The 14,744-nt window shown below is 46.3% G+C and overlaps 1 protein-coding gene across 1 annotated transcript in view; it reads left to right on the forward strand.

Annotated features, from left to right (window-relative positions):
* Positions 1–37: 37 nt before the first annotated feature.
* Positions 38–14,744, forward strand: part of LOC147471773 (uncharacterized) — a 32,912-nt gene continuing 18,205 nt past the window's right edge. Inside the window, exons 1-13 of the mRNA XM_086536861.1 lie at positions 38–5,147; positions 5,549–5,752; positions 6,338–6,489; positions 6,684–6,882; positions 7,028–7,246; positions 8,112–8,236; positions 8,627–8,699; positions 10,372–10,569; positions 10,926–11,297; positions 11,429–11,662; positions 11,853–12,044; positions 12,407–12,616; positions 14,252–14,482. Coding sequence (XP_086392987.1) covers positions 47–5,147; positions 5,549–5,752; positions 6,338–6,489; positions 6,684–6,882; positions 7,028–7,246; positions 8,112–8,236; positions 8,627–8,699; positions 10,372–10,569; positions 10,926–11,297; positions 11,429–11,662; positions 11,853–12,044; positions 12,407–12,616; positions 14,252–14,482 — 7,510 coding nt within the window. The 5' untranslated portion in view covers positions 38–46. The remainder of the gene's footprint in view (positions 5,148–5,548; positions 5,753–6,337; positions 6,490–6,683; positions 6,883–7,027; positions 7,247–8,111; positions 8,237–8,626; positions 8,700–10,371; positions 10,570–10,925; positions 11,298–11,428; positions 11,663–11,852; positions 12,045–12,406; positions 12,617–14,251; positions 14,483–14,744) is intronic.

Below are 14,744 nucleotides of genomic sequence, written 5' to 3' on the forward strand. Positions count from 1 at the left end.
ATGTCCACCGGGAACAACAGGCAATCCCACAGTACACTGCAGTGCTATGGCAACAGATAGACCAGTAACCATCTCACCAATCACGGATAAACCTGGATTGCCATTGGACAAACCACTGATTCCAGAAGCTGGCAAAATTACCACACCACTCCCTCCTCTAGCAGAGATGCCAACACCAACGACTCCAGAACCGGTATCAGAACGTCCAAAGCCACAGCCAATTGTTCCTCCAATAGCTATTGCTTGCACTAACAATGATGACTGTACAACAGATAACTCTTGCATCAACAATCTTTGCTATGATGTATGTAGTCTTGGAGTATGTGGAGATGATGCTGATTGCAGAATTCATGATCATCGCCCAGTTTGTAGTTGCCCTCCAGGAACCACAGGGGATCCTTCCTATGGATGTCAAGCAGTACTCACTGAAAGGCCACTATCACCACCTTCACCAATTCCAGAAATAACTCCAACAGTGCCAGGTGATCCAATAAGACCTATAGCTGAGCCAACAAGTCCTGGTCTTCCACCTTTGACTGAGCGTCCTATACAAAGACCTACACTTCCTCCAGTGACCCAGCCACCTACACCACCCACACCTGGTCCCATACCTGTGGGATGTGAAACTTCAGACGAGTGTCCTTCTGATAATTCCTGTGTTAATAGACTCTGTCTTGACGTGTGTTATCCAGGATTGTGTGGAGCTAATGCCGATTGTCAGACTCAAGGAAATCGTCCTGTATGCAAATGTCCACCAGGAACCACAGGAAACCCAACCATCAAGTGTTCAGCAATGGCTGTCGAAATGCCTCCCAAACCATATCCACCACAAGTAGGAGAACAGCCTGTACACATAGACCCAACGATCAGTCCCATAGCAGGTCCTACAACCACAGGACTCCCACCTTTAGTAGAAGAATCATCTCGTCCTCCACCTGAACCTCTATCTCCACGACCTCCACCAGCACCAATTGTACCAGCTATACCCATTGCTTGTGAAAATAATGACGACTGTGATGTGGACAACTCCTGTTTGAATAAACTGTGCTATAGTGCTTGTAGTCTTGGAATTTGCGGAGATGCTGCTGAATGTACAACTGTCAATCACAGGCCAGTCTGTCTTTGTCCTCATGGAACAAGTGGTGATCCTCAAGTAGGATGCAAAGCAATTACCACAGAGAAACCTTTAGTTATAACAGTTATTCCAATGACGGAAATGCCAGTTGTCAGTGATGCACCCATTCAACCCATTCCAGGGCCATCATCAACTCCACAATCTCCCGTCGCTGAACTACCAACTACACGGCCACCTGAGCCTCCAATTCCACTTCCTCCGGCAATTCCAACACCTCCACCCAACCCAGTTGGTTGTGAAAGCACTGATGATTGTCCATATGATAACAGCTGCATCAACCGTCTTTGTCTGGATGTATGTCATCCTGGTCTTTGTGGTGATAATGCCGAATGTCAGACCGTTGGCCATAGACCCTTATGTCTGTGCCCTCCTGGCACCACAGGCAACCCTACTGAAGGTTGTAAGGCCATTGCTACTGAGAGACCTACAACTCTCTCTCCCATGGCAGGCACCCCACAAATAACCCCAGGTGATCCAATTGTACCAGGAATTGGAACTTCAACACCTATGCCACCACCATTAGCTGAAACGCCTAGACCAAGACCTCCATTGCCAACAACACCCAGACCTCCACCACCTCCAGTTGTCCCACCTTTTGTAATTGCTTGTACAAACAATGATGACTGTACAATGGATAACTCATGCATCAACAACCTTTGCTATGATGTATGTAGTCTTGGAGTATGTGGAGATGATGCAGACTGCAAGATTCATAATCACCGGCCAGTTTGTAGTTGTCCTCCAGGAACCACAGGGGATCCTTCCTATGGATGTCAAGCAGTACTCACTGAAAGGCCACTATCACCACCTTCACCAATTCCAGAAATAACTCCAACAGTGCCAGGTGATCCAATAAGACCTATAGCTGAGCCAACAAGTCCTGGTCTTCCACCTTTGACTGAGCGTCCTATACAAAGACCTACACTTCCTCCAGTGACCCAGCCACCTACACCACCCACACCTGGTCCCATACCTGTGGGATGTGAAACTTCAGACGAGTGTCCTTCTGATAATTCCTGTGTTAATAGACTCTGTCTTGACGTGTGTTATCCAGGATTGTGTGGAGCAAATGCCGATTGTCAGACTCAAGGAAATCGTCCTGTATGCAAATGTCCACCAGGAACCACAGGAAACCCAACCATCAAGTGTTCAGCAATGGCTGTCGAAATGCCTCCAAAACCATATCCACCACAAGTAGGAGAACAGCCTGTACACATAGACCCAACGATCAGTCCCATAGCAGGTCCTACAACCACAGGACTCCCACCTTTAGTAGAAGAATCGTCTCGTCCTCCACCTGAACCTCTGTCTCCACGACCTCCACCAGCACCAATTGTACCAGCTATACCCATTGCTTGTGAAAATAATGACGACTGTGATGTGGACAATTCTTGTTTAAACAGACTTTGTTATGATGCTTGCAGTCTAGGAATATGTGGCCCAAATGCAGATTGTCAGACAAGTGATCACCGACCTATTTGTATATGTCCTCCTGGAACAACTGGTGATCCACAGGTTCAGTGTCTTGCTCTTTCCATTCACAAACCTACACCTCCTGTGCCAGTGGCAGAGAGCATTCCACCTCCTGTTGACCCACCAATCAGACCTGTGGCAGGTCCAACTTCTGCTGCTCCTCCTCCACTTACATCTGAGCGACCACCGAAACCTCAGAGCCCACCAGAAATTCAACCTCCAGCGGTTCCTACTCCTCCACCAGTTCCAGTTGGCTGTCAGAGTAATGATGAATGTCCATATGACAATACTTGTGTAAACAGATTGTGCTTTAATGTCTGTTTCCCTGGACTTTGTGGTGACAATGCTGACTGTCAAACACAAGGACATAGGCCAGCATGTATATGTCCTCCTGGCACAACCGGTAATCCAACTGTCCGTTGTATTGCGATAACAGCAGAAAGTCCAGATACTCCTCTACCTCCTATAGCAGCAAGCACATCACCAAGACCTGATAAACCGATTGTTCCTGGAGTTGGACAGTCATCCCCAAGGCCTCCTCCTCTGGTAGAGGAACCAACAACGCGACCTCCTGAACCTGCATCTCCTCGTCCTCCAGCTACACCCATAGTTCCTCCAGTTGTTATAGCTTGTACGAACAATGATGAATGTCCAATGGATAACTCATGTTTAAATCATATCTGCTATGATGCTTGTGCAATTGGTATTTGTGGGGAAGATGCTGACTGCAAGATCCATAAACACCGGCCAGTATGCAACTGCCCCCCAGGCACAACAGGTAATCCTACTATTGGTTGCCATGCACTTTTGTCAGAACAGACGACTATACAAACGCCTATCAAGGAAACTGTTTCTCCACCACCTGACAGTCCAATCCTTCCTGTGTCTCCTCCACCATCTACCACTCAACCACCTATAGGAAAGGAACCCACAAGGAGACCAACAGCTCCTACAACTGCCAGACCCCCAACTCCGCCTACACCTCCACCTGTACCAGTAGGATGTGAAAGTATTGATGAGTGCCCATATGATAATTCCTGTGTCAACAAACTTTGTTTGGATGTGTGTCACCCTGGCCTGTGCGGTGAAAATGCAGATTGCCAAACAAAGGGTCATCGACCAGTTTGTGCATGTCCACCAGGAACAACAGGGAATCCTACACTCAAGTGTTCTGCAATAGCAACATTGGATCCTGTGGAGCCGCCATCACCTGTTGCTGATATTCAGACACCACCTCCAGATCCTCCCATCATACCAGTTTCTCCACCTCCTTCGACAACTATACCACCAGAAGTCGAAGTAACATCTAGCCATCCAGTGAGACCATTACCCACACCTCCTCCCACACCAATAGTGCCAGCCATACAGATCGCCTGTGAGAATAATGATGATTGTGATATAGATAACTCTTGCATCAACATGCTGTGTTATGATGTCTGTAGACTTGGTATATGCGGAGACAGTGCAGATTGCAAGACTTTGAACCATAGGCCTGTGTGTGTGTGTCCACCTGGAACTACAGGAGATCCACAATTTGGTTGCACAGCACTGCTCACAGAGACACCTTCCACACCAGCAAGTCCTATTGCCGGAACAACTGAGCAGCCACAACAACCGTCTGTGAGACCTATTGCAAGTACATCAACGATACCTCCACCTCTATCAGAGACACAGCCACCCAAAGTGAAGGAACCACCACCGCCGCGTCCTGTACTTCCATCAACTGAAGGTCCCTTACCAGTTGGATGTGCTACAAGTGGTGAATGTGCTTTTGACGAGAAATGCGTAAACCGACTCTGTGTTAAAGTATGCAGCCTTATGCCATGTGATACAAGTTCAGATTGTTTTGCGCAGCTGCACGAGGCCATCTGTACACCTATTGCCCCTGTCACTGCACGGCCACAGTGTGTCATTGATCCTGACTGCTTCACGACACAGGTGTGTATTAGCAATGTGTGTCGTGATGTGTGTCTCACTAGCAACCCCTGTGCCCCAATGGCTGTGTGTTCTGCAGAGAACCATCGTCCCCACTGCAACTGCCCGCCAGGTTATGTTGGTAACCCCTTCGTCTCCTGCCGCAGACCTGAACAACCCACACCACCACCAGTAATACCACTTACAACTATCCAACCAGATTGCATTGTCGATGGAGATTGCCCCTATCATCAGGCATGTCTTAATCAAGAGTGTAAAAATCCATGCTTGTATCGAGATGTCTGTGGCTTCAATGCCGAGTGCCTTGTCACAGTGCACACGCCAATGTGTATCTGCAGCCCCGGATACACTGGTAACCCATATGTCCAGTGCTCGCCCCCCACCACCCCTGCCCCAACCCCTGCTCCACCTGTCATCCAGCCTCAGTGTACTGTGAATGAAGATTGCCTTGATCACCAAGCATGCTTCAGCGGGAACTGCCAGGACCCTTGTCTGGTAGCTAACCCGTGTGCCCCTACGGCTCTCTGTGATGTCACAAGGCACCGCCCAGTGTGTTCTTGTCCTTCGGGATTAACGGGAGACCCCTACCTCCAGTGCACCATGAGTAAGAATGTCTAGTGGCTTCTTATCTTGTATATTTCTCTATATTTCTGGTTCACGCATGTCAGAGCACGATGCATGTTTCTCTTGTGCCTGTCAATGTTTCATTTAGAATGTGCTTATGCATTTTAAGTTTGCATCGTTCAGTCTTGCATCATGAATGAAATTGCATCGTACATACTGCAAAGTCAAGCACGTATAAACTGCATCTAAACTGTTATGCATCATAAACTATTCCTATGCTTGTTTCCAATATGTGTAAATTTGTGTATATAGATTGGTTAGACTTCCCCCAAAAAAATCAATGAAGAATCCCTATTTTCTTGTCGATATCCATATCCCCCATAAAAGAACAAAAATATCTATATATGTATGTGAATTCTAATGCCTTTGCCTTTATAACAGTTGAGCTCACAACCCCAAGACCTGAGTGCAGGGTAGACGAGGAGTGCAGTGACGCTCTCGCCTGTATATCACAACAGTGCCAGAACCCCTGTGCCATCTACGATAACTGTGCCCCTAATGCTGAATGTCATGTTACCCAACATCGCCCTGTGTGCTCGTGCCCAGATGGCTTTGTCGGGAATCCCAACATTCAGTGTCTTGTCGGTAAGATTTTGTTAAGTCGTAGATATAATTGTCTTCCTTCTTTTTGTTAATATGTTTTTTTTTTTATGTTTTTCACTTTCTTTTTAAGTGGTATAGCGCTTTCTATTCTTTCCTTTTGTAGTTTGATGTTCATTTTTCTAGCTTTCCTATCCTTGTATTTGTAAAAATGTTTTGAGCTTTTCGTATGCACGTTGATTTCTATTGATATTTTCCATGAGTAGGCAGATGATTGTATCATATTAAAGTGTATCAAAATACTAGTCATATAATACATAAAAATGCGTAGATACCACCAGTTTAGTATTAACCCCAGTATATTATTTAGATTTATTTTCTGTGTATATCTCAAATTACCATCCCTTTAACAATTTAACAATCTCTACAGTATTCCTTGGTAGTAGTTTATTTCAAGCTTCTTGGTAGAGACAAGCCCTAATATCTCGACGAAAAAAAAGAAATAACCAGTCCAGCGACCTTAACAAAAAACCTTCCTCTGACCGCCCCACATAGTAAGAAAAAAGAAAGCAAAAAAATCTCTTGCTAATATCCTTTTATTTTCTTCCCCCTCGCCTCCCGAAATGACAGCCGGGTGCCGTGCCAACTCGGACTGCCCAGTGAAGCAAGCTTGCATCAACGAGGAGTGTGAGGACCCATGTGACTTCGAAGACTGTGGCATCAACGCTGAGTGCCGCGTCGTCAACCATCGCGCTCAGTGTTATTGCCCGGAGAGTTTCCTGGTGAGGCGGCAGTTGTTTTATCTGATGTGATTAGTAGTGATGTGATCCGTGTCCTTGATTACAATCCTTTTCCTGTCACTAATTCCCGATACGTATCTGTAGCGTGATTGTACGTTCAGAAGCAGATTTATTTCATCACCAAGTGCTTACGATCGCCGGCCGAATATTTAACGAGCGCGTGCATTGCATTACAGGGCGATCCGTACGTGCGATGTGAGAGACCTGATTGCGTGGTTGATGAGGAGTGCCCTTCGTGGCTCGCCTGTATCAGTCAGGAGTGCGAAGACCCGTGCAACTGCGGCCCCAACGCTGAGTGCCGAGTCGTCAATCATCGTCCTCAGTGCTTGTGTCGACCAGGTTACGAGGGCAACGCCTTCGTTGAGTGCACGCTGAGTAAGTACCCGGATGTTTTTCTCAGCTGTTTTCCATTTTTATCGTTCATTATTTTCAATTTGCATGTTCGCAGAAAGTAACCGCCGTTACTTTCACGAAACATCCATCATGAAACATCCTTCACAAGCTCTTCTTCGACCCCCAGGACCCGTCGGCGAACCGTCCTTTAAGGAATGCCAAACCGACGGGGACTGCCCGAGTAAGAGGGCGTGCTTCGACGGCCGCTGCGAGGACCCATGCCTTGAAGTCAAGCCGTGCGGGGTGAACGCCAAGTGCGAGGTCATCGACACCCTACCCTACAGAACCATGACGTGCGAATGCCTCCCAGGCTTCGCTGGAAATGCCTACGTCGAGTGCTCGCTGCGTAAGTGGAAAACTGGCTACATAAGGTCAGCTGTTGCGTTTCTTAGCTAACATTTCATTCATCTTATCAGTAATTCTCCTTTGTTGGCGCTGTTTTTATGATTTTATAATTTTGTTTCTTTGATTTACACACTTACTCATTCGTTTATTTTGTCGTTAGCAGGTATCTACTAACCCGTTATTATAATCAGAATGGTTTTAGGGGGGGAATGCTTCCTAACCCTGAATGTCTATAGATTAAGAGGAAAGTAAATATAGATTTTAATTTTCACAAAGAAATTATTTGCAACATTGTCTTTGTTCGCCCTCCATAACATTCAGGGTTTGGAATAATTATCAGAAACATGAAATGTTACATGTTCCTTTGGTACTACACTTTATTTGGTCATGTATTACTAACCCTCGTCGTTCTGTATCGTTCCAGGGAAAAGCTCTTCAGTGCATTTCGTCTTAATCCCCGTTTTTTTATAGATTTCTTTAGGAAAATGTTGTCTTTTTGTAAGATTAGTATATATTTTGACCTACAAATAACCAGCAGCACCGAACACACATCATCCGAGCTTGATAGGAATATTTTATTTATGTCAGACGTTTCCCACACGAGAAAAAATAAATAAAAATAAAGATAAACAGTCCTTCAGTCTTACAAATGTATTTTTGAATCATCTTTCAAGGACGAAAAAAAACAAAATATATATATATATATATATAACAGCAAATATAGGCATAGTTTTTAATCATTTTACACATAGAAGTGACATGAAAATGACTGAAACCTTATGATCACGTCGTTCAAAGAAGATATATTAATACTTCCCAAGACTTGATTACTCTGACGTTAACAAGCTATCGGTTTCCCACGCTAGGCCCGACAGAACCACCAGGTTGTGCTGCCGACGATGAATGCGGCCCGACAGAGGTGTGCCGCAACCGACAGTGCCTCGACCCCTGTGCCATCCTCAACCCGTGTGCGCCCAATGCTGAGTGCCAGGTAGGTGCCATTGTGTCGTTTTAATCATTGATTTGTATTGACGAGGGATATACGGTTTTTCGCTGTCATTATTTCTCTCTTTTATCCTCTTTCGCTCTCTATCTCTCTCAATCTCTCTATCTCTCTATCTATCCATCTCTCTCTCTCTCTCTCTCTCTCTCCCTCTCTCTCCCTCTCTCTCTCTCATCCTCTCTCTCATCCTCTCTCTCATCCTCTCTCTCTCTCTCCCCTCCCTCCCTCTCCCTTCCTCCCCCCCCCCTCTCTCTCTCTCTCTCTCTCTCTCTCTCTCTCTCTCCCTCTCCCTCTCCCTCTCCCTCTCCCTCTCTCTCCCTCTCTCTCTTTCTTTCCCTTTCCCTTGAATATCCTTACACCTTCTGCTCTCTCCTGCAGGTTCTGAACCGCCGCCCTCAGTGTTCCTGCCCGCCGGGATACACAGGCAACCCGAACGTCAACTGTTATCTGAGTGAGTATCCGATTCCGGTGCATGAGTTGCTTGTTGACTGATTGTCCGTCTGTCTGTCAGTCTGTCTGTCTGTCTGTGCCTTAAGCCGACAGAAGCCATTAATTAGTTTAACACTGGTTGGTAGTCTAACCCAAGAATTGTTTAGTGACCGTAAGGATCAGTTTTTAGTTGTACTAACATATGAAGTCAGTTTTTTTGTTTTTTTAGTCTTTTTTCGTAAGTCCAAAACTAACTGCTAGAGATTTGTGTCGTAACGTAAGGCATATGTATGTATATACGTGTCTCAGATTCACTAAAGTTGCAGCACTTTGCATGATGACATCACAAGCTCACCCACTTGCCACAGCTTCATGTTTGTTGCTTATTTTTGTTTGTTTGTTTGTTAGATATGTATCCTCGCTTTATAACATCTCACAGACGCTAGCTTAGATTTGTCTCGTATGAAAATAGCTCCTGTTTAGTTTGATTTGTGTGTGTTTGTCGAAGGCGTTGCTGTTGGTTTGCGATCGTAAATGTTGTTTGTTTACATTTTTTTTTAGTTTGAAGAGATGTCTTGTGTTCAAATCAGCTTCTTTTGTATAGTGTTGTGACCTTTTCTGTAGATTTTTTTTTTTTTTTTTTTTTTTTTTTACGCGGCGTTTGTCGTTGCATGATGAGTGCAAAGTGAACCAACAGCATCAGCGTCGTAGAAATGCTTTTTGTGTTGTCAATAGTCGCGACTGTGACGCATGGCGATGTTCATTTGTTTCTCAACCTCATCGATTTACCCGAGTTCAGTATAATAATCATATTTATTCATTTATTTTTAACCTTATTTTTTTGTTTTTATAATCGGTATGAGGTTGGTTGCAAACATTGCCACATTGCCACGTCATTATCGCTCTTGCCACACACACTAACCTCAACCTAACACCCTAACACCACCCCCTGAAACCCCCCCATAGCTGCCCCCCGCCCGGCCCGTAAGTGCGAGATAGACATCGACTGTTTTAAAATTGACAAGTGTTTGGATTCACGCTGTCAAAACCCGTGCTTCGCCGCCAACCCTTGCCCTCAGAGCTCCGTGTGCAAACCCTACAGGCACCAACCCTACTGCATATGTCCTGAGGGCACGACCGGCGACCCTAACGTTGCTTGTCTTCCAGGTAGGAACACCTCTGCCCTTGCCCCCCCCCCTCCCCCTTACTCCCCTCCCCCACCGAGGAAAAAGGTATATGATGAAATTATGATATTGCATCGTACCTTTTGCAACACTATGATAGAAAGGATAGGAGGTAGAAACTAAATTAAAAAATAATCACTAAGCACACAGCTGATTGCATGTATTGATAGTCGTCGCTTGTGTTGCACGTTGTCTGTGTGCATTAAGACGTAAGAAAGTGTAATAGAAAATGCCCTTACCCCCACCCCCCACCACCCACCCCCGATTTTAACCAACCTCCCCCCGAAGGTAAGTTCTAAACCAAGTTCTTGTTCGATGCAACTTATTCTCACGCAAAAGACATGTTGGTGCATGAACGCTGAATGTTTACGACCACAGAAATAACACAAATCATAAGTTTACTCTCATTATTTCGCCGTTGATGCCTCCCAAACGAAAAAGACCAGAAATATCCCGACCCGTTTTATTACGAGCATTTCTAAACATTCTTTTGTGACGTGGCTGTTGCAGTTCCACCTCTGGAGCCAGCGTGCAGAGCCCACACCGACTGCCCGACGAACGAGGCGTGCCTCAACCAGCTGTGCGTGGACCCGTGCCTCTTGGAGGACCCATGCGGCCGCAACGCCCTGTGCAGGACCCAGCAGCACCGCCCCATCTGCTCGTGCCCCGATGGATGGGCGGGCAACCCTCAGATCGAGTGCTTCCAGCGTGAGTACCTCAGATGGGGATGAAGATTCACTGCATGACGAAGGAGGGTTTATAATGCATGCTCTTAATTAAGAGATGGAGGGAGGGAAGGGGAGGGTCTGAGGTCACCAGGGTGACTGGAAGGGGATTGGTGAGATATCATTGCAGGTCAAGAACTCCCAAGACGAGCGGCGTTCGAGGAATCCACAGCCATAACCAGTAACCTCCTCGCCGTCGCCGCCATGGGTCTCCTGTGGCTACTAACCTGCTTGTCAGCGCTTAACCTGCTTCTGGATATACCGCTTAACCCGCTGCCTCTAGCTAGACTAACCCGGAGAAGGTAAGGTCGCCGTAATAACGTCTCCGAATTCTCTCAGCCGATTGCCTGGTGGACGAGGACTGTCCCACGGACAAGGCGTGTGTCAGCCAGAACTGTGTAGACCCGTGCTCGTACAGCGGCCCCGCCTGCGGACTGAACGCCGAGTGCAGAGCCGTGTTGCACCGTGCCCAGTGCTATTGCCCGCCGGGTATGCAGGGCAACCCCAGCGTGGCATGTGTGGCGGTGGGATGCACTTCCAGCGAGGACTGTGCCGACGACAAGGCCTGTGATCGCCTCAACCGTGTCTGCATCCCCGTGTGCGAAGTGTCGACGTGCGCCGTGCAGGCCGAGTGCCGCGCCGCCAACCACGCTGCCATGTGCGTGTGTCCACCGCCACTCAAGGGCAACCCGTACCTCCAGTGCTTCCAAGGTGAGACCTCCACTCAATAAAGATCTGTTGCATTTGTATCAAACACCCACATGTAAACGTGGATGAACAATGCATGCAATCTCATATCAATATACTTGCAATATCCTCTAACCTCCCATCTCTTTCCGCAGTGCACGAACCGCCCGTAACGGATTCACCTCCGGAACCCGAATGTCGCACCGATTCCGACTGTCCTTCACAGCACGCTTGCATCAATGCCATTTGCCAGAATCCTTGCACGCTCGGAAATCCTTGCCTACCGTCCCAGGAGTGCCGAGTGGTCGACGGAGTGCCACTCAGAACCATGGTTTGCGAGTGTCCACCCAATCAAATCTTGGTCAAGAACGGCGTCTGCATCAGACCAGGTAGGGGAAACGAGCGAAAGATACCTTTTATTATCAAATCCATATTAATCAATCTAAAATTTCATGATACCGAATTAAAAAAATAACACCCCTTTTACCATCATATACGCCCTGAGACGTACCGTTATTAATCCCAGTAAGCCATACAACACGTTATTAATACGTAATGTCCACTCCCTCTCCTACCCAGGCGTGGTCGAACCGCAGTGCCGCGTTGACCAAGACTGCGCCGACCACGAGAAATGTAGGGATGGCACTTGTGTCAACGTGTGCCGCCCTGACCCCTGTGGACTGAATGCCCTGTGTATGGGAGAGAACCACGCTGCACGGTGCCAGTGTGCCCCGAGCTACATTGGCGACCCCTTCGTGCAGTGCAGGAGAAGTGAGTTATTATTTTTGTTATCATTATTTTATTTTTGTTATTATGATTATTATTATTATTGTTGTTGTTGTTATTATGATTATTATTATTGTTGTTATTGTTATTATTATTGCTGTTATTGCTATCATTATTCATTTCTTTTATGCTGATATGGCAAAGAAAAAAAATATTTTTTGTTCTCTGTTTTATACCATGTCCTGTTGTTGCACATAATTAATTTGCTTAGATATTGCTTGGACGTTCCTGTCGAAACCTATACTAACTGAACCCTCTCTATCTACCCCTCCCCCCCTCACCCCACCCCACCTTCTCTCTCTCCCCCCCACCCCACCCTCTCTCTCTCTCTCCCCCCACCCCCACAGAACCCGCCGTGTCAGTACTACCCGACCCAGAATGCACCACCGACGACCAGTGCAGCGACTCGGAATCTTGCATCAATCAGTATTGCGTGAACCCATGCATCCACGACGACCCATGCGCGGACAACGCCTTCTGTTACGTGCGCGAACACCGGCCCGTGTGCAGGTGTCCCGAGGGCTTCGTGGGCGATCCCGAGATTGAGTGTCGACCTTGTAAGTGTTTGTTTATCGTTATGTCGCGTATCGCCGCTTTTGTCGCGGTGTCACTCCCTCTCCGTCTCGTCCGTGTCGGAGCCTCTGGTGTGGAGGAGAATGGGTCTTGGGGATTAGTTTGTTTTGAAGGGGTGGTCTTGGCTTCTGGTTGGTTGATTCATTTCTTTGATTTTGTCTTGATTTCTTGCCTGGGTTAAAAAAAATGATTGATTCATTTTTTTCTGATTTTGTCTTGATTTCTTGCTGGGTTAATTTTTTTTCATTGATTCATTTTTTTCTGATTTTGTCTTGATTTCTTGCCTGGGTTATAGTTTTTTTTTTTTCATTGATTCATTTTTTCTGATTTTGTCTTAATTTCTTGCTGGGTTAAAGTTATTTATTGACTCATTTCTCTGGTTATTTGTTGATTTATTTGTTAGGCTATCCAGTTATGTCATATAATCCGATATGGTTCTATCGGTTTTCTTTTGGTTCATGACCTCACATACTAGTACGAGGCTTCCACAATGGAGGGTATGAGAGCGTCCTCACTGCCTAAGTGCCAAGTGAAACCCCGGGGACTAGGCAGGAGGGCGAGTGATAAGGAAACCCTCAGATCCTATGGCGAAAGCGTGACGTGATGTGACGATGTGTCATATCGATGTCACTTTGTCACGGAGTGTCACGCGGTGTCGTCTTGTGTTTAGGGTTGTGAGGGTCTGCCTGTCACTGGAGTGCTTTTTTTGTTTTTGTTTTTTTTATTACTATTAATGTTTACTAAGCTAACATCTGGCCAGGCCTTACTACATACAAGTGGAAACTCATCATAATGTTTTATGTGTGTTATCATATGTTTATCATCGTGTTCATCCATTGCGTTCATTTCCTGTGCAGCCACGAGTTCATAATATTGTCAGCTTGTGTTTGCTTTTGCTGATTATAACATTTTGACTGACAGAAGACCGACATATTCGTGTGTTTGTGTGTGTTTGTGTGTGTGTGTGTGTGTGTGTGTGTTTGTGTGTGTGTGTGTGTGTGTGTGTATGAGTGTGTATCTGTGAATGTGTATGGGTGTGTGCATGCGTGTGTGCATACGTGTGTGTTTGTGCCTTTACGGGTGAATGAATGAGTGTTTATCTCTGTATGTGTTTACGTTTATGTATGCATCTGGATGAGAATGAAAAGAAAAAAAAAGTACCTGTATATATCTGACGGACCCACGACACCATCACACCGACCGCATGCCCATCCGTAGATCATATTATTCCATGATTCCACCTCTTTCTTCTAGAACAATAGTCTCATGATCACCAGGTCCCATGAGCACCTGGTGACCGCATGGCATGAACCATGTCCCTTGGTCCTCTTTCGTAAGATTGATATAACTTGCATTTCAGATTTTCCTTAGATGTATTAATGAATGATTTCTTGATTTGTCTCGTATGAGTTATGGCATATTTTGATATGTTACCTAGTCTAATTTTAATGTTCGTTTTAATTCTTAATCATTCTAGTCAAGTAGCTTTACTAATTAACCAAGATGCCTGATGATTAACTAGTCACCCTAACTAGCCAATAACTAGCCTTGAGGAAACTCTCTCCAACCTCTTTACTGAACCCTAGTCCGAATGATACTAACCAAGCGGGTGTGTTTAGCGACAGTGCCAATTCCGGGCGGGGCCACAAACTGGACCACAGGTGGCACTGGCAAGGCGTGTCGCACCCACCGGGATTGCGGGCCCGACCAGTGGTGTGAGGGCGGTCACTGCCTCCGCCCTTGCCCCTCTGCGTGCCCTCCCTCTGCCCTCTGCCGCGTGCATGACCAGCGCCCCGTGTGCTCCTGCCCCGCAAGCACCACCGGGAACCCCCAGGATCAGTGCCACCCATGTAAGGCCCGGCACTCTGCTGTCGAAAGTCTCCCAAGTTTCCCTTTGTTGGATGTCGTCACTTTAGATGATATGTGTCTTGAATTTACTCTCTAATATCTTTTTGCTCATTAATATGATTAAACTTTGTTTTAACGTATGCATTTGTGTATGCCGATGTTGCATCTTGTAGCCTGTGATTAACATCTACGTAGCAATTAGTTGGGTGATTGCATATATAATCAGTACCTGTGGTCTTCCTCTCAACCTGTCCCCTCTACTAC

Source organism: Penaeus japonicus, unplaced genomic scaffold (assembly GCF_977035675.1).
Source record: "Penaeus japonicus unplaced genomic scaffold, GWHDUDI00000001_assembly GWHDUDI00000005, whole genome shotgun sequence".
Classification (NCBI taxonomy): Eukaryota; Metazoa; Arthropoda; class Malacostraca; order Decapoda; family Penaeidae; genus Penaeus; species Penaeus japonicus.